This window comes from Hippocampus zosterae, chromosome 3 (assembly GCF_025434085.1).
Source record: "Hippocampus zosterae strain Florida chromosome 3, ASM2543408v3, whole genome shotgun sequence".
Taxonomy (NCBI): Eukaryota; Metazoa; Chordata; class Actinopteri; order Syngnathiformes; family Syngnathidae; genus Hippocampus; species Hippocampus zosterae.
This window is the reverse complement of record NC_067453.1, coordinates 21,522,227-21,539,773: the sequence shown is the minus strand read 5'-3', so window position 1 is coordinate 21,539,773 and position 17,547 is coordinate 21,522,227. Positions and strand designations below refer to the sequence as shown.

Below are 17,547 nucleotides of genomic sequence, written 5' to 3'. Positions count from 1 at the left end.
TGCGATAACCAATGAGCCGGTCAGCGTGTTGCTAGTTTAGAATGTTCCTCAGCAGTCTTGTGTTGCTTGAAGTAAATACAAAATCGGATTGAAATTGGGGTCAAATGACAAAATGCTGATTTGTAAAGTTATAATTCATCATGTGACAAGTGCAAATGTCTGCCATAGTCCGTCACTTCACTGTTCATGAAAATATCTTGGTTTTGCATGACTTCGGCCTCTGATATCTGCCCGTCTCCATCCTGGTCCATCTCTTTAATGAGGTGAAGAGCCTGATGGTGAGGAGTATGAGAAATGAACACTCTGCCATCAAGCAAATGGAGGCAATACAAAACTTCACGTTCAAGTCAAGTCTTACCTCTTCCTGAGCAGCGCCGTAGCCGTTGGGCGCAATCCAGCGCAGTTGCTCCTCTCGATTTAACTTGCCGTCCTTGTCTTGATCGTACAAGTCCTTGAAGCGCACGGTTTCCTCAACCTCCCACTGCGAAGGGGCATCCTCTTTAAAAGACAGGAAGAAAATTTGACAGGATTTTCAAAGGAGCGCCAAAAGTTCATGTCAATGTGTACTAATTAAATCAGTTTGATTTTTCATCATTCAACCCAATTACAGTCCCAATTTGAGAGCGTGTTAAAAGGGAACCACAGTTTACGTTACCCCGGGAAGCTATTGTAGAAGTGAACAGTAGTATATTTGAAGTTAAAAAAAAAAAGTACTAGCCTTCACGTCGAACTTCACCGATAAATTCCTTTAGACTGATCAGTCCGTCTTGATCCAAGTCATAGTCACTCAGCACATCCTCAATTGCAAAATCCTGTCGTAAGATGAATGGGAGAATCTAAAATGCGGAGAACATTGCCTGTCCACCCATTTTCTATTTTAAAACTCTGTAATTATATTCAGTGACTGTTTTAAAAACATTCTAAATTTATTCAAACACCCTCCGCCTTCACCCCCCACCAAAAGAAAAAAAAACGTTTGACAGGAAACATTCACACAAGGGTAGAAAAAGCTCTACTTTGATCTTACAGCCATGTGGTCCATTTCAGACGGGTGAGTGAAGGCCAAGAACTCTGTTACATTGAGGCCGGGTGTACCGTCCAGGTCGGCGAAATTGAAGCGCCTCCTCTCCTTCAGGTGCAGCTGACAGTAGGATAAGATGACTTTTCAATGTTTTAATTTTTCACACTGCCATAACGATGTCGGTGCACGTACATGTCGCAGAGACTCTTCCTCAGGATCATCCAAGATGGTGCTTTCATCAAAATTAAACAGCTGGTCATGAGCGGCCATGTTGTACTCCTCCCATGATACTACACCGTCTTTGTCTGTGTCAAATTCAGCAAAGCGCTCCTCTGCGTCTTCCAGGGCATATTTTCGATACACATGCTGAATCCATAGAGCAATCTCCTCTATGAAGAAACGGCTATCAATTACTTAGTCACCTTTGCTTCTTCTCCAGGTGTTACAGTGCACACAATGTTACCTGCACTTAGGTGTTTGTCAGCATTTTTGTCAATCTTCTTTACAATTTCCAACATCATCTTTCTCTGCTCTTCTGGATTGAGTTTCTTTAACTCCTCAGGGTCCTACAAAGGCATCACATAAGAGCTGAGAGTCACAAGGTGATCAACATAAAAAGAAAATACAGGAATGGTGTTTAAAAACCTTCTCCCGTAGCAGGACATTCATGTCATGTTCGGAATGTAGCTGGTGTCCTAAATGGTCTTCATGTTTGTGGGAGCTTAATACCAACACAATCTGAAGGGCAAGCAATACGACTGCCGTCACGGTAGAGGGCGCCATCTCTGGGGAGATACAGAAATCGGTCGGGTCGTCACAAGTCAATATTAGGATACTCATTGATCATTTATTAAAATTTTGATTTGATTCTGATGTTTTATCAATTGATCTGTAGTGTCAACCTTGCACATTCACGAAAGTAATTTGCCTATTTTAAAATGTATTCTATACTAATGCCCTGTGTAAAACTCTTGTTTTGGCACCATCTTGTGGCCAACAAACTACGTTAAAGTGATGGGAGGCACTTCATTTAGTCTGTCGATCGTTTCCTTTCACCACTTCACTGCTTGGTTTGCCACTACAATTGTACAGCATTTCCGATTGCTTAAGTGGTGAGATAGCACTTCAATCCCTCAAGTGGCAGCGTTTCTAAAGCTCACTTGCTTGTAGGCTTTAGTTATTACCAGATATTCCAACATTTAGCCGCGCTTCTGCCATTTGTTATACTGTATTCATACACGTTCGTCTTTGTATTTCTGGACGCCATGTGGTACGATGCTGCCTCTCATAGTTCAGTTTCGGTACTATCTCAGATCGTTGCGAAGTGTAAGATGAGTTCACCTGGAATTCGCCAGTATACTACACACAAACACACACACTCTTGTAAACACTCACTTGCCCTCCCCTCCCCTTTTTGTAGTCTCTCGCACTTAAAAATCGTTTAAGATGTTAAACTTTGATAGATGTGGACACAGTATCCTGCTTTAACCTGAGTTCGAGTGTGGATGATGAGTGACAATACGCAAAACGACGTGCAGACAGACAGAACGACAGAACATGAGCCAAAATATCAGAACGTATCCGTAATGCAAAATAACGACAAACTATAGTCGAATTGTGTAACGTAGACTTTGTCGAGTGAATGTTTGCAGTTACCGTCAAAAGTTGTCAAAAATGTTGCCGGAGTTAGCTTAGAGTGGGCCTGAAACAGACGCATTTCCGGTTAGACGTTTCACAGTAAAACATTTGCTTTTCTATGTCGTTACTGCACATTAACAAAAAGGTTCAGTGCTTTTTCAAAGCATAACAAGACTGTTTTTAACATTGCCGAGAGAAAAAAATGGTCGTATATTTGTTTGAAACAATGACCGAGGGTAAAACGTCGCTCAAACACGCGTAGACGTCGTAGTTGTGATCACAAACGTACGTTTCAAGTCTTGCAAGATATTTATCACTTGTAATTCGCTTGCGGTCTCGTGTTTATTAACCGCATGAGACAAAACATAACTCACTTAGAAACACTTCCTTTGGGACAGCATTGTCGAGGCTCTAGTAGTATTTAAAAAACTTGAACAAGAATGGAGATAATCGTAAGTATGAGAGAATTGATGACACTCGAGTAAATCTATTTTTCACAATTTATTTCACTCGATATGACAGCTTTTTGGAGGAAGTCATTCTGAAATGATGTCCCGAATTAAGGGAATTCTGTGTCTTCTAATAACGTAAATGCCGATTTCTTATTTTATCCAGAACGTCGCACCATGATATTACCTTTATTTTGAAAGTAAATTAATTTTCTCATTCAGCGAAATGCCTGCTCAATCTTTATGGTTGCCATGGTAGAGACGTGCAGGCCCGCCCTTCATAAACAAGTCCCGCTTGTAACCCGAATTATTCTGCATTCGATTGGATATCAAACATGTCGCTCTCACGTTCGAGTAATATGATTGGACCGCATGCCGTCTATCCAAAACTTCGCAATGTCAACTGACTTCCGTTTCTTGGTATCTTAAACTCGCTGTCACGTAACATGGTTTTCCATCCATTCTAACAACTGGACGAATTTCAACGACTGGTTTTAAATTTATCACCGACCAAGCGTTGTACATAGCGCGACTCGATGAACAAAGACGGTCGCCACGACGGACGACGGCGCGGCGCGGGGCAGCACCGTCTGGGACCGAGAGTCGGCCACGCAGGTGACGGGAGGGAAAGGTCTGGGAGCAACAGCTCGGGGTCGTCACATGGAGGAGGCAAAAATAAAAACGCCTCCATTAATGTGCTCAAGGTAACCAGAATCTAATTTCGTTCATTTTCTGTTGAAATTGAGGACACAGTGGTCGCCTCCGACGTCTTTGTTTGGCGCATAGCTGGATTAAAGCTGCTGCTAGCTAGCAGCCGCGATAAAACGCATTTTTGGGATGCCCTTACCTTCAAGTGGGTGTGGCGCTACTGTGATCTTTTTTGACATCATGGTTAGGAGTCACATGTACCTGTGCTGTGGAAATGACTAATAGGAACGATGTTAACGTTAAATTGAATGGTGAGTAGTTACAACGAACTCATCGTGTAGCTCAATCCAAATGAGTGATGGTGTACAGTGAGTGGACGATTTGCATGTCTAAACTGGTTTACAATGATACAGTCATGATGCTACTAGTGTTAAAACGGGATTAAGCTCTGGTTCGGTTCATAATGGGTACAGCATCAAAACAAAATGTAAATGCAAGTTAGTCTCAAAGCCATAAAATTTGTTGCCTTTGAGTCAAAGGCAACAAATTTATTGTCCACACCTTAAATCTTTTCACGTTAAGGAAGTTTAATAGTTTGTTTTCTTTATGGTAAACTATTGACAAAATCTGTTTATCAAGATAGCAACATAGATATCTAGCTACACACACACACACACAAACACGCGCGCGTCTCGAAGTTTTGTCCTGCCCAAACGAAAAAATGGTGTAAATTTTTTCCCCCAGAACAGTCGCTAAATGTCCGAAAAACATTGCTAAATTGGCAACACTGCACGACACCAGTGGCAGCTCTCACGACCTCACTTGTGCTGGTATCCATGTGTTCACATAAATTAAAAGTATCATTTTCCAAATAAAAGCACAACATATTTTACATTTTACTTTGACTTCATGGTCTCTCTGAGGGCCGAGCAGAGTCTGTGGGAGGATAAAATGTGGCCTTGTGCTGGGCTTGTGTGTGAGGCTGTTTTAATTCCTTTCCCACACCTAATATGCTCTGTGTTTGTCAGCACCTGCAATTGATTACGATCATTTTTTTTGGGGGGGGGAGGTTGGTTCATAAGAGAAGTCGCGGAAAAAATATCAACCGCCCCCATGGGCCACATACAAATGTGTGTGTGTGGGGGGGGGGGGGGGGCAGTGGGTTTGGGATGGGGGAGGGAGGCCGTGCGATTTTGAGTTTTGACCCCCCTCCAAAAAATCAGTGGCTTGATCTCTTGAACCTTTTAACGTAAACTGAAACGGTGATGTCAACATGCAAACTGCACTTCTTCAGCACTAAACTAGACACTATAAAATAAATGAATTACACATGTTAAAAATAAAGCCTGCAAATCAAAATCCTTTTTTTTCTTTAACAAATTGTAGCTACCAGTTGATATAAATTCTACTACACTGCAATGTCGTTTTGTATTCGATAAATTAAACACAGGAGGGTCTGTGCTGATATTTAGGACGTCGTGGCTGTTCTAACCACCTCTGACACGGCCCTTAAAATATAAATATTTAATATGCAAAAATAGCTGATCCTAAAGTAGCATTTTGCAAGCAGTTAAACCATGAAGGCTTGCACTTTTTTTAATCCCCCATAAGACTATGACTCATCATCCAATCACAATCGGATTGTGGACATCACTTTTATGTTGCTAATATGAATGTGTGGTTACACTCACACGCTGTCCTCTCGCCTGCAGCTACACACTCATCACGAGCAGCACAGGTTGGGGGTGGGAGGGGGCTGTGTGCATGACTGCGCAGAGTGGCGACAGGAGGAGAGTGCGAGGAAGAGAGTGTGTGGGTAGGGGGCTCCCAAGTGGAGCACAGAAGCTGCAAATGTAACAAGCGGCACGCAGTGCCGAGCTGATGGACAGCAGCAGCCAGTTTGGGCCTAACTCTCCAGTCTTCTCGGAGACGAGTTGAACTATTGGGGCAAGTTGCAATGACGTTGTGGGGTGAGCACCGGGAGTCTATTTTCGTCCCCCTGTCAGATGGTCTTGGCCTGTAGCACAAGTGGCGCTGCTGGTGAGGGGGAAGAGGGCGCCTAAAGTGGGCAGCAACAGCATGTCAGTGCTGGACGAGGACCAAGAAGCGGCTTCTGCACTCCTCTTCTATTCTGTATGTATTTCGTGTTTTGCTTTCCTCCTGTTTCCTCGCTCCTGTTTTGTTGCTTGTCGGGACCGAAAGGGAAACCTTACACTTGCTCCTCACACACCTCCGGCTTGGAAAGTGGTTCTTGTTTCCGGTGCACAGCGAAGAAGTCTGCGCCCTTTTCCAGTTTAGTTCGGGAGACCGGCGATGCTCTGCTAATTAGGTGGCTTATAGCGTTGTGTTGTCTATTAGCAGCGAGCGGGCAAGGGATTCTCCTGTATTTGTGTTCAAGGCTCGGAGTGTCATCTTATTTCTGTGTTCTTATCACTAAGAAGAATAAAGCACAGACCACTTGCCATGAAGAATTTTTGCGCACCAAAAGTAGGTCAGCTGGGTATCTCTCCAGGGAACATTAAATAGTATCAGGACCAATGCACTGTGCACGTTGGCACTGCATAATGTGACACCCACACAAGCTATTCTACCTGATGAATAACTCTTGAAGCGATTCTTCTGCAGAATTTTGCTTTTGAAAGCCAATTGACAATTTATTGTTGTGTTGCTTTGGAATGGACATATTTTCTTTCTGATGACAAGAATAACCACAAATGTACATTTGAGCCAATAGGTTGTTAGGTACGTTGAACAAAGGCAGAAGGAAAAAAAATGCACCTGATGGTCGTTTTCAACTTTCGTTGCTTCATAACAGTTATTAATTAAAGCTGAGGAAGTCGAGGCCATTATATGGAGCGAGACTCCAATGAATGAAAGACTAAAGACGTGAATATCAGAATCAAGCAGTCTCTTTAACAACCGAGCACGTTGAGTTGTTTTTATCGTATTGTTGACTTCATATAAAATGCAAAGCGTATTTGTTCTCTCCTTTCAACACTTTAAAATGCCAGAGAGAATTCACTTCCAGATTTTATTTCACAGCCGGTCTAGTGGTGCAAAGGACAACAATGTGATGTGGGACTTTTTATTTTGCTGTGGTTTGAGCATCCAAGCTCACTGATGCATACTCAATGTGTAGGTCAGCCATGCTGCACGTTGGACGCAAAGCGCATTGGTTCCATCACCGAGCTGTTGTCAACAGACTTATTTCTGCTTAATGCGCTCGCTTTGTGCCTCATTTGACTCCAGGCTAGCGCTCACCGAGGTGTTGCATCATTGTCACAGTGCAATATATTGCACAGCTCTATGGCATGAAGTCAAATATGTGCATCCCATTGCTGATTGCGTCCAGTTCCAGAATAATTCTTTGTTGCCTTTAAAGCTGGATATTTTCAAGTCTGCAACGTGCCCTTTTGCAGACGTTCACACTAAATCACACCACGTTTTAGCACTGTACGAAATGGGTAACCATAGCAACAACACCCTTACGTCACACTGCTCGAAGCAACACACACACCAGCCGCTTCATTCAATTAGACTACTGAGATCCATCACAAGATCTATAGAACTATACTGGAGCAAAGAATGCATCCAATAAAAAATGTCACAGCAGCTGAATGGGTGCAAGACACTATTGGTGACTTTCTTGCACACAAGTGCAGGAAAGTGGATAGTTTTATCTGGGACAGTGTGGTGTTTTTTAAAGATGCTTCTTCCTTCAGCATTTTGAAGCATATTGGGGATAACGGCTCGAAGGGTGTGATGCGTCGCGACTTGAAAGTCAACGTCTTGCAAATGTGATGAAAAGGCTAGTAAGTCTTGTGCAAAACGTGTATATTTATGTTTGATAGTAAAGCTCAACTAGCAGTGACAAAAAACCCCACATTGAAGCCTCTTTGTTTTTCTTTTTTAATTGCTTTCCATGTGCTAAACCGCAGCTTGTTGTGGTGTCAGTCGAGTCCACCTCCATCAACTTCAAGTCTCTCATATTTATATGCTCGACAATCAAAACAAAAAAATTGCGCTTGTATCTTGAGAAATTCATAAATTGGGTCACTCGTAGCTCAAGGCACTATTGTACGTGACATGTATATTGGAGTGAAACTCTCCTTAGCGTCAGTCCGACTGCTTTCCACCTGATCCTGTAAGAGGTGAAATATTGACGTTCTGTATCGTCTTGCAGGCATCTTTCCAGCGCTCCAACAGTCATGATAAAGTACGAAAGATCGTCGCCGAAGAAGGTCGCGCTGCTCGGAACCTGATTGCGTGGAGTGTCCCACTGGAGAGTAAAGAAGAGGAAGGTCAGTGCTTTTCAAGCTAAATTTATGTTTCTGCATCAAGAGGCTACCGTAACACTTTTTTCCTGCAATCATTCACACAAGGAGCTACTCTGTTCACTCTGTTTTCCCACTCACACCCCTCCCACACTCCTTCAGTGCAGCTCTATCAGTTTGTTGTTTTCTTCCCGTTTTTAGCCCGTTTATTGCATCTGACCGTGATGGATATAATTACTCTCCTGTCTAGCCACAAAATGAGATACTTTTAGTTAGCACAGTAGAATATGTTTGTGCTATCTTCAAGTCAAAGAATTGTGACATTTTCTGAAAAGTTTAAAGATTGGTGGAACTGTCAGGAAGTACGATTGTACAATGGATCGTCTTGAGTTAAAAAAAAAAGATGGCCTTTAGAAAAAAGAATCCTCTTAAGCCATATAAAACGTTGAATTCAAAACAGCCATGCACGACATCCCACAAGAGTTGACTGACACTTTGCTGACTGCTATGAATACTAAAATTGTTCTTGAAAAGTGTGTAAGTTTCATAATGGTGACAGTTTCCCAGAGGGCAAAGCGTGAACATTGTGAACTCCGGGAGGACCAATGTCATGCATTTTCCGTCTCTGATATTCTGCTGTATACTTGTAAATGGTCTTTTCCCCACTTTTCACACTTTTCCCCAGTGTGGGACGAATAAAGGATATCTTATCTTTCATTTGTTATGCTTGATGGCACACACTGTCCGTCGGGGATACATTTCTAATTGGATCAGTCGTTTTATAAGGATGGTTTCCATTTTCTCCGCGCAGCAAAGTCCAAAAGTCACACCACTGGCAGCTCCAGAGCCCAAAGGACTTTTTTTGGACAGCAAAGGAATAAGAAACAGGTGAGTTTTGGATCTATCTCCACCAGAGGGCACCAGATACACATTTTAATTACTTTTTACACTTTGTTCTTTGAACTCTTCAACGCAGCACTAATAAGCATTTTACATAAAGTTGGATAAAAAAAAACGTTCACTACACACTCCTGTTCACATGCTTTTTAAATGCTATTTAGTAAAGAGTCCAAGATAAATTATTAACTTTTACCAACATTGATATAATTTTTTTAAAGTAAACAAACAAAACAGATGTCACTCTTATAACTGGGGATGTGTTGTTGTTGTTGTTGTTTGATTTCAGAATACTGGTGTGGAGAGTAAAAGCATAGCTGGCACCTTGTTGGAAAAGGGGCCAGAGAAAAGCCCTACAAAAGCCCGGCAGCCTCGCAAAGTGGACCTACGAGCACGCTACTGGGCCTTTCTGTTTGACAACTTGCGACGTGCAGTGGATGAGATCTACGTCACGTGCGAGTCCGATCAAAGTGTTGTAGAATGCAAGGTCAGCACATTTGAAAAAACTAATACTATGCAACAGAACCTCATAAACTGAAATTTACATTTCGTGGCTGTGGGGTCGTGATCTCTCCCCCCGTTGATATGAACACTAGAGGGAAGCATTGGCATCTAAATAGAGGCCACATTCTTCTTGAGTTCTGCTTTTTGTCAAAGGCTCATACTGCTGAGAGAATTATCACAGCCCTTGGCAGTCTGCTCGGAATATTAATGACAGACTTTGTGTTTCTTGGGCATCTTACTTCCTGAAATTTTTTTTATTCTCTTGACTGTTGAGTATTGCTATACTGTACGTTGAACCTGACTTTGGAGCTGATTTTATGAGTTTTGTTTTTGTGCTACATTTTGAATAGTTGATTAGCGCTTCTTGTCTTGTATTGAATCATCTGCCAGGTTGCATTATGCCGAGCATGGTTCTGGTAATTGTCCGTGGTCAGGACTGTAGCCTTGATCTATCTGGTGTGATCACTATATATCGCAGTCCCCCCCCCCCCCCCCCCCCTTCAAACTCCGCTCATCTCACAACACACTAATGCTTTGTAATGGCTCTGGAACTGGGTGTTCATAACCCCCATCCCACCCAGTTTGGGCTCAGTGGAAATTGATAGATGATGGAGTCATCCTGAATGAGAGTGCTCTGACAGCCCCCCACCTACAATCCCCCAGTGGAGTTGTGGGCTGTTCTCACGCAAACAGCTCAACAAATCCTTTCTAATAGCATCTAAGCCATAAACACAGATATTGTATTATTGCTGCTCAAATTACACTGATTGAAATAGTTGTCTGAACCTAGAGAGTGATGCATTTGTGCTGAATTAGAGTAACTCAGTTATTTTTTCTTTTTGTTCCCCGGAAATGTTTTTTTCTGGACAGTACTACACAACGCAGTCAAGATTACCGTACACATCACAGTTTACATAGTTTCAGATCTTTCAATTTGGATGGTAAAATTTCACATTCAGACATTGTTTGCTACGTGCACCTACCAGGCAATTTATTATTTACATTTATGAAATCTATAATAACCTCTACAACTGTTTTTTGAGATATTTAGCCAAGTGATAATAAAGTGTTTGTGTGTGTGTGTGTGTGTGTGTGTGTGTGTAATTTTTTTGCCTGTGTCATGTTATGACATGGACTACAAGTGTAGTACTTAACACTTTGGTTGCAGTGTCAATAAAACTGGCACTTATTATTTAAATGTAAACATTTCGATACAACTTGTAGAAATGCATTTGATTATGCAGTAGCGCCTCTTAATTTTGTGCCAGTGTATATTTTTCCAAATTCTCTAAATGAAGCACCCCAAAAATCAAAATGATCCATTTGTTTTGTGTGTCTTTATATGGTCCACTGGCTTTTACTGACCGGCCTAATGGCAAGGCCTCTCGGAGGTTATACATGTTGTCATTCGTCGTGAAATGTTATGTGAGGGTAGTATTTAGGTAAGTGTGCCTGTTAACATGCTAAAAGCCACTTTACGATATCGCCATTCGCTGTGGACTTTGTCCGTCAGAGGACCGGCTCGGCCGTCATTACCAAATGAGAGGCGATCTTTGTTAACCAGCTCCAATCATCAGAGCTGCTGCTGGATGCTGGATGCATCTTTCACTGGCCTGACTTGTCTATTAACTAAAAGCACTGTGAAGCTTTACTCTCAATTACCACTCCCTTCACGATCTCCATCCATCAGTTGTCTGCTTTCATTAGAGCTGGTGGAGGGTTGGTTGTGGCCATGGTGGGGGGTAGCTCCCAAAAGCCCAACACCTCTGGGACATCTAAAAAAAATAAGTGCGGATAAGAGGGATTCCCGATCAACAATGTACCTGCTCTGTTTTGCCTCAGTGTTTTGCGCACATGAACTTGCTGAGCTTTTCTGCAACTTTCCTCTGTTCAGGTTTCAACTGTCCTTGTAATTAAAAAAATATATATATGACGATTTAATGAACGAGCATATCCATGATATGAATGTTCTCAACTCCTGTTTCCATGTCATTGTTGTATTAAGAGGAATATCTACCTGTCTATCAAGCCACTATCTGTATCCATCATCAGCCGATTTATTTGGTTGTTGTCACCAATTACTGCATTTTTTTTCCACTTCAAGGTTAATGGCGCACAATCAATCAATTACTGACCGAGCAATTAACTGATTATAAGGCCTATTGCTTGTATTTTTTCACCTTTTGCTGTTATTTTGCATTTCTTTTATTCTCAGGAAGTGTTGATGATGTTGGACAACTACGTGCGGGATTTCAAAGCCCTCATCGACTGGATTCAGCTCCAGGAGAAGCTAGAGAAAACCGATGCCCAGAACAGGTGATCTCTTTTGTCTTTTGCCCTCATTCATTTCCTGTTTGTTTACTCCCCCCGCCTCCCTTTTCAAGGTCGAACTGTGACCACAAAGTGCTGTTGTCTGCTCATTGGCTTTCAGGCACAAACAAAGGATCAATGGCCCTGGCTCCATTTCAAAAAGATCCACAAGTTTATTTTCTCTTTATCACAGAAACCGTTGCATTGTCTGTATCCACTTGGTCGTATAAATCCTCAGTTGTCAAAGTTTATCCTGTACCTGAATATCTTTTTAAATATTTATTTGTGTTGTCTCACTACCACTGCTTTTAATGTACAGGCCCACGTCTTTAGCCTGGGAATTACGTAAGATGTCACCAGGACGTCACGTGGTGCCTAATGCCTCTGCAGACAGAATGGTTTCCTCTCCGGGTGCACGTCGGGCACTAAATTTTGGGTAAATTTTTTATCTCTTTGTTTCTCTGTGTGCCCTGCGATTGGCTGGCAACCGATTCAGGGTGTCCCCCGCCTACTGCCCGAAGACAGCTGGGATAGGCTCCAGCACCCCCCGCGACCCTAGTGAGGATCAAGCGGTTAGGAAGATGAATGAATGAATGAATGTTTCACTGTGCGTTGTCAAAATGTAGCGCCCGCATTACTGGACCTTTACTTTGAAGTATTTGTGTTAATAATACACTCCCATCATTACTTCCATCTACACAAACAAAAAATTAATATGTACCAATATTAATTTTACAAAGACAATTATACTCGGCTATAACACTCAGATTGGTATTATTAGTAAAACGGTATGTTTATTTGCTGTAGGGGCAAAATGTGTACATGGCTTTTAGTTTGTTATTCATTTGTTGTATATTGTGTATGTCTTATCCAGTGGACCTCCACCCACACTGGCCGCAGCCCGGCTGTCTCTTACGGGCCCCAGTTGGGCAGACAGAGTGAAATGTACGAAGTCTGCTCCAAGTTCTACTCAGCTGATGACTTCTTCTGTTGAAAAGCCAAGTAAGACATCTTTTCACTGCACAAACCCGGAACGAAGCATGAAAATGGGACAAAAGAATGAACTGTTTTGTATTTAGGTAAAAAAGATTCTGAAGGCTGGGAAACTGTCCAACGAGGTCGTGCAGCCAAGCCTCGCTCTGCCACCATGATTGCCAAGGTCAGTCCAGTATTGGCCACTCACGTCGCCCCAAAGCAGGACAGCACCAAGAACCGGTCACTTGTACCGCCACAAGAAGAGCATCCCGTCTGTTCCCAGTGCCCCACTCATGTGGACGCAACCCAGGTGGACTCAGAGAAGAAAGTTCCGACATTCCAGGATCCCCCAGGGAAGGATAAACATCCAGTCAGTAGGGATAGTGTGGAGGTACTTTGGTCCACTACATCAAGACATGCATCGCCTTTATAGAGCGATATCGATTATTCACAATGAGAATAGAAATATGAGAGTGTTTCACCAATCACATTATTTTTGTCTTGGGCTCACGATGTTCAGAAACGCATAGCTTTCAATAGATTGCTTTGAGTGGCTTTAAAGCTGCTTTCACCCACCCGAGAAATTCACAATTAACACATAAGTCGCTTATTCATCATTTGGTTTTAAAATCCAATTCTTATCCATCTACAAATTTGGATCAGAATTGGGTGTTGAGGGCATGTCAATAGCAAGATTCCCTGCATGTTTTTTGTTTTTGTTACTGCTCTGGTGAAATGCATGTTTTTAATGGAGCTTGCATCTGCCTGTGTATGTCTGTTTGTGACTGTCGGCGCAGCCCCCAGCAGAGAATGCACAAGACTCGGGGCACTCGGGTGTCGACGCACCCCGCAACGACGCGCCTCCCCCTATAGCTGATATCACCCCTTCCCAAGCCCCAGAGCCCACCTTGTGTTCAGCTGCAGCCCCACCAGCAGACATGACCATATCAGTCCCACCCCCTGCCCTCGCCCACTCTGCATCCTTAGAGCGACCTCAGACGGATGGGCTCGGCGGACTCTTGGCCTTGGGGGACAGTGTGGCTGAGGGGGGCGCGTTGCAGGGCATGGCCACATCTGCTCCACAACAGGCTGAGACTCCCATGGATGCGGTGAAACTGGAGAGTGTGCTGGACCCCACAGAGCTTTCCACTGTGAGTGCTGAGAGATGGAGGAGCAGAGGGAGGGGTGGGCCTGGGTTTGGTACGAGGGGAGTCCACGAAGGTCTCATGGGTGTTTCACCGCCTAAACAAAGTCGATCTAAAGCAGCCCCCTGACCAAATGTGTCAGCAAGACTACATAGCTGTGTGTAATGTTGTGTTAGCACCATTCACTGAAGAATAGCTGTGAATAGATGTTTTTATTTTGTTTTGTTTTGTAGCGAGTGGTCTGTTCACCAAAAATATTTGTTTTGTGGATCTGGTCAAATGTATGCAAAGTTTAACAAACATGTAAAAGGGTAGTACTGCACTTAACACTAAATTCAACACAAATTTCAGTGTTGTTATTAACCATTACCATCAATTCACAGTGGTTCTCATTTAAGGCGGACTACCCATTTTAATGATCAATTTCTGTTCTTGGGGAGGCCACATTCATATTTGCTTCATATTCAGACCCACTTTTTAATGCCCACTTGCTTGACCCCATATAAAAGCCAAGTCGTTTGCCGATTCCACCATCTCTTCATCCTCACTGTAAATGTGCTCTGCATGACAGTGGAATGCTTCCTCACTTGTGATTTTTGTGACCACCCCGTGATTCAAAATGTGATGAGATTGATGTGGGCTTTCTTTGTTACGAATCCCCTACCAATAGATAAATATAGCCCGGTAGCAAGTATTTTTAATTGTCAAATTCTATTATATCTGTCATACTGTGTATGATGACACCTGCACCATGTGTCCAGCCTCAGTCCATGGCAGAGGTCTTGGCTAAGAAAGAAGAGCTTGCCGATCGACTAGAGAAGGCTAATGAAGAAGCGATTGCCAGTGCCATTGCAGAAGAAGAGCAGCTGACCAGAGAGATTCAAGCAGAGAACAATGATCTTGAGACCGACAACGAAAATGACTTCCCGGTTAGACAAATTGGCATATTTCAATCCCTAAAAGGCGTACTTAATTCCTCTGAACTGTTTTCTTGCTTTCTTTCATGCCCTTCCAGGCTGGCATGGCTAATGGAGGGTGTGGGCCCATTATGGAGTGGAGTGAAATGTTGGCAGACTATGATGGTATGGATTTCAATGTGTAAGCTCAGCTGTAAATTGGTTGAAATTTTATTACACCACAAATATTTTCTTTACTCATCATTTAAAGCGAGGGAGGCCTGGCGTCAGAATACCTCATGGGGCGACATGATGGAGGAAGAGCCGGCTCGACCTCCTGGACACGGGATCCACATGCATGAAAAATTGTCCTCGCCATCACGCAAAAGGTGATTTTTATTTATTTTTTAAAATCAACTTAATTGCATACAAAACGGATTTAACTCAGCAGACAGTGTCAAAAGGCCAATTTATTGTGTCAGACCGTGTAACTGTTAGGCTACCACTCAAGGACCCTCAACATACCACAGGACTTATCTGACTCTCAAGCCATTGTCAAGCTATGTTAACTAAAACATGAATGATTTATGATCATATTTCGGACAGGACTATTGCAGAGTCAAAGAAGAAACATGAAGAGAAACAGCTGAAGGCTCAGCAGCTGCGAGACAAATTGCGAGAGGAAAAGACGCTCAAACTGCAGAAGCTTTTGGAAAGGGTGAGTGAATGCATGTTGAGTAATGAAAATCCTTCCTAAAGGCTCTCTGTGTAAGCGGTTTTACGTTTTTATCAAATTGCCTTAGCAATCGAGTCTAAAGACAGACGTACAATTCTTGAATGTGGATAGAATTTTGGGATTAATCTCCAGTGATTGAGAAGCTATCAGTGTTATTTTTGACACACGTGGCTCTCCATTTTCAATTTCTACAGGAAAAGGAGGTGAGGAAATGGAAGGAAGAGTTGTTGGAACAACGGAGGAAGATGATGGAGGAAAAGCTGCTGCATGCAGAGTTAAAACGAGAGCTTCAACTCCAGGCCATTGTGAAGAAGGCTCAAGAGGAAGAGGCCAAGGTAAGTGGGGCAAGTTAACAATAACTGAATCCATATTTCGAAATGTTGCTTTGGGGCCGTATCTTATGAAATGGTAATTGTATGTTTGACCACTCATTGTCCATTCAGGTAAATGAGATAGCATTCATCAATACTCTTGAAGCCCAGAACAAGAGACATGATGCCCTAGCGAAATTAAATGAATATGAGCAACGCCTTAATGAGCTCCAGGAGGATAGGCAGAGGAGGCAGGAGGAAAAGCAGGCCAGAGATGAAGCTGTGCAGGTGCGGCTGCACACATTGGCATAGTTAGTCTACATGTCTTTAATCCTTGTTCACATCCTGCTTTTTCTTCTTTGGTAGGAACGTAAACGAGCCCTCGAAGCTGAGCGGCAGGCACGCGTGGAGGAGCTGTTGATGCGGCGCAAGGAGCAGGAGGCCCGTATTGAACAGCAGCGGCAGGAAAAAGAAAAAGCAAGAGAGGATGCGGCACGGGAGAGAGCTAGGTTCGTAGTTTATCAGTATAGCAATAGTAATGACATTACTCAAAACAAGTTTCTAGTTTTGTTTCTCCCCTGTCTGGGAATTTTTAGATTTCTTCTGATTGCAAACAAGCTGACATATTTTTTTCCTCCATGAAATTCATTTCTCAGCATTAACTTCCACAGAAAATATTAATAAAAATACTAGAATATATCTTTGATCAAATGTATTGTATGTAAACCCAATTTTCAATGTTCAACAATTTAACACCATCAAATATAAAACTACAGCTCGCTGTTGCTGACACTCTAATGATCTTTTCTCATGTAAAGTTGTACAACAGGCGTATTTCTTCTTTCTACCCACATTCTTGCTGCTGGAGGCTGTAAATTTCCCCAGTGTGGGACAAATAAAGGATATCTTAATCTTAATCTTATGTCATCGAAAGCAATTGAATGGGAAAGCGTATGCTCTCATTTTGTCTTTTTTCTGAACTCATTAGTCACGAGCGGGGTTGTAAAAGTTGTTAAATATAGCAACAACATAGCAATGTGTCAGACATTGCTAAGTTGTCTGTCTCTCTACACCACTAACCATATTTTTAAAATGGACAGTCTATCCTGGCTAAAATAAATGCTAATTTATTGCCAAGCCCTATATTCACTTATTTATGTACTTGTTTTCTATATTGTCTGAAGAGACCGAGAGGAGCGTCTGGCCGCTCTTAGTGCAGCTCAACAGGAGGCCATGGAAGAGCTGCAGAAGAAAATTCAAATGAAGGTAAGTTTAGACAGGGCTCACCTTGCCTCTCTAATAGACACCATGCAAGCCCCCCCCCCCCCATTTCCCAGCTGACCCCTTGCTTTCTGTTTGCTTTTCCACAGCATGACGAGAGCAGCCGTAGGCATATGGAGCAAATGGAGCAGAGGAAGGAGAAGGCGGCTGAGCTCAGCAGCGGCCGACACGCCAACACGGACTATGCCCCCAAACTTACGCCATACGAGCGCAAGAAACATTGCTCACTCTGCGCTGTTGTGGTACGTATATCTCGTTAAGTGGGAGACTCTCATGTGCTCGTTAGGGTATTCCATATGGACATATAAGAAACTCCAAATAGTGAGGGAGCCCCCTGCTTTATTTTCAGTGGGTTAAACATGCATTGTAGAACTTTTATCTCCCCCTTGTGTCAAATAAAGTAATTACAAAAGGACTGCTTGCAGCCCAAGTTTTTAACACTGCCAAAATGTAAATGGAATA

General features: G+C 42.8%; 2 protein-coding genes across 7 annotated transcripts in view; one reads left to right on the top strand and one right to left on the bottom strand.

The window, feature by feature from the left end:
• Nucleotides 1-116: 116 nt before the first annotated feature.
• On the bottom strand, nt 117-2,774 carry rcn2 (reticulocalbin 2). Its single transcript, XM_052060448.1, has 8 exons — nt 2,678-2,774; nt 1,667-1,806; nt 1,485-1,587; nt 1,214-1,410; nt 1,028-1,141; nt 719-812; nt 359-498; nt 117-272 (listed from the first exon to the last, which is right to left on the bottom strand). The coding sequence occupies exons 1-8, from the start codon at nt 2,736-2,738 to the stop codon at nt 129-131; spliced, it is 993 nt and encodes a 330-aa protein (XP_051916408.1). The 5' UTR covers nt 2,739-2,774; the 3' UTR covers nt 117-128.
• Nucleotides 2,775-3,487: 713 nt separating this feature from the next.
• Nucleotides 3,488-17,547, top strand: part of scaper (S-phase cyclin A-associated protein in the ER) — a 47,574-nt gene continuing 33,514 nt past the window's right edge. Inside the window, exons 1-19 of one of the 6 annotated variants that reach the window (XM_052060426.1) lie at nt 3,488-3,812; nt 7,940-8,057; nt 8,842-8,918; nt 9,217-9,414; nt 11,647-11,747; nt 12,061-12,177; nt 12,616-12,743; nt 12,821-12,900; nt 13,000-13,107; nt 13,514-13,867; nt 14,623-14,790; nt 14,877-14,943; nt 15,029-15,146; nt 15,364-15,475; nt 15,688-15,828; nt 15,937-16,092; nt 16,171-16,313; nt 16,989-17,070; nt 17,175-17,327. In XM_052060426.1, coding sequence (XP_051916386.1) covers nt 3,645-3,812; nt 7,940-8,057; nt 8,842-8,918; nt 9,217-9,414; nt 11,647-11,747; nt 12,061-12,177; nt 12,616-12,743; nt 12,821-12,900; nt 13,000-13,107; nt 13,514-13,867; nt 14,623-14,790; nt 14,877-14,943; nt 15,029-15,146; nt 15,364-15,475; nt 15,688-15,828; nt 15,937-16,092; nt 16,171-16,313; nt 16,989-17,070; nt 17,175-17,327 — 2,589 coding nt within the window. In that variant the 5' untranslated portion in view covers nt 3,488-3,644. Of the gene's footprint in view, nt 3,813-5,578; nt 5,890-7,939; nt 8,058-8,841; nt 8,919-9,216; nt 9,415-11,646; nt 11,748-12,060; nt 12,178-12,615; nt 12,744-12,820; nt 13,108-13,513; nt 13,868-14,622; nt 14,791-14,876; nt 14,944-15,028; nt 15,147-15,363; nt 15,476-15,687; nt 15,829-15,936; nt 16,093-16,170; nt 16,314-16,988; nt 17,071-17,174; nt 17,328-17,547 lie in introns of those variants that run through there. The other 5 variants (XM_052060430.1, XM_052060429.1, XM_052060425.1 and 2 more) reach the window with 5 other exon arrangements.

Excerpts from the sequence above, each read along its gene's own strand:
- rcn2 (XM_052060448.1), bottom strand. The coding sequence starts at position 2,738 with ATGCGTCTGTTTCAGGCCCACTCTAAGCTAACTCCGGCAACATTTTTG. Across the intron at positions 1,411-1,484 it reads TGACAAACACCTAAGTGCAG|AGGAGATTGCTCTATGGATT; the intron begins GTAACATTGTGT and ends GTTTCTTCATAG. Across the intron at positions 499-718 it reads CGGTGAAGTTCGACGTGAAG|AGGATGCCCCTTCGCAGTGG; the intron begins GCTAGTACTTTT and ends TGTCTTTTAAAG.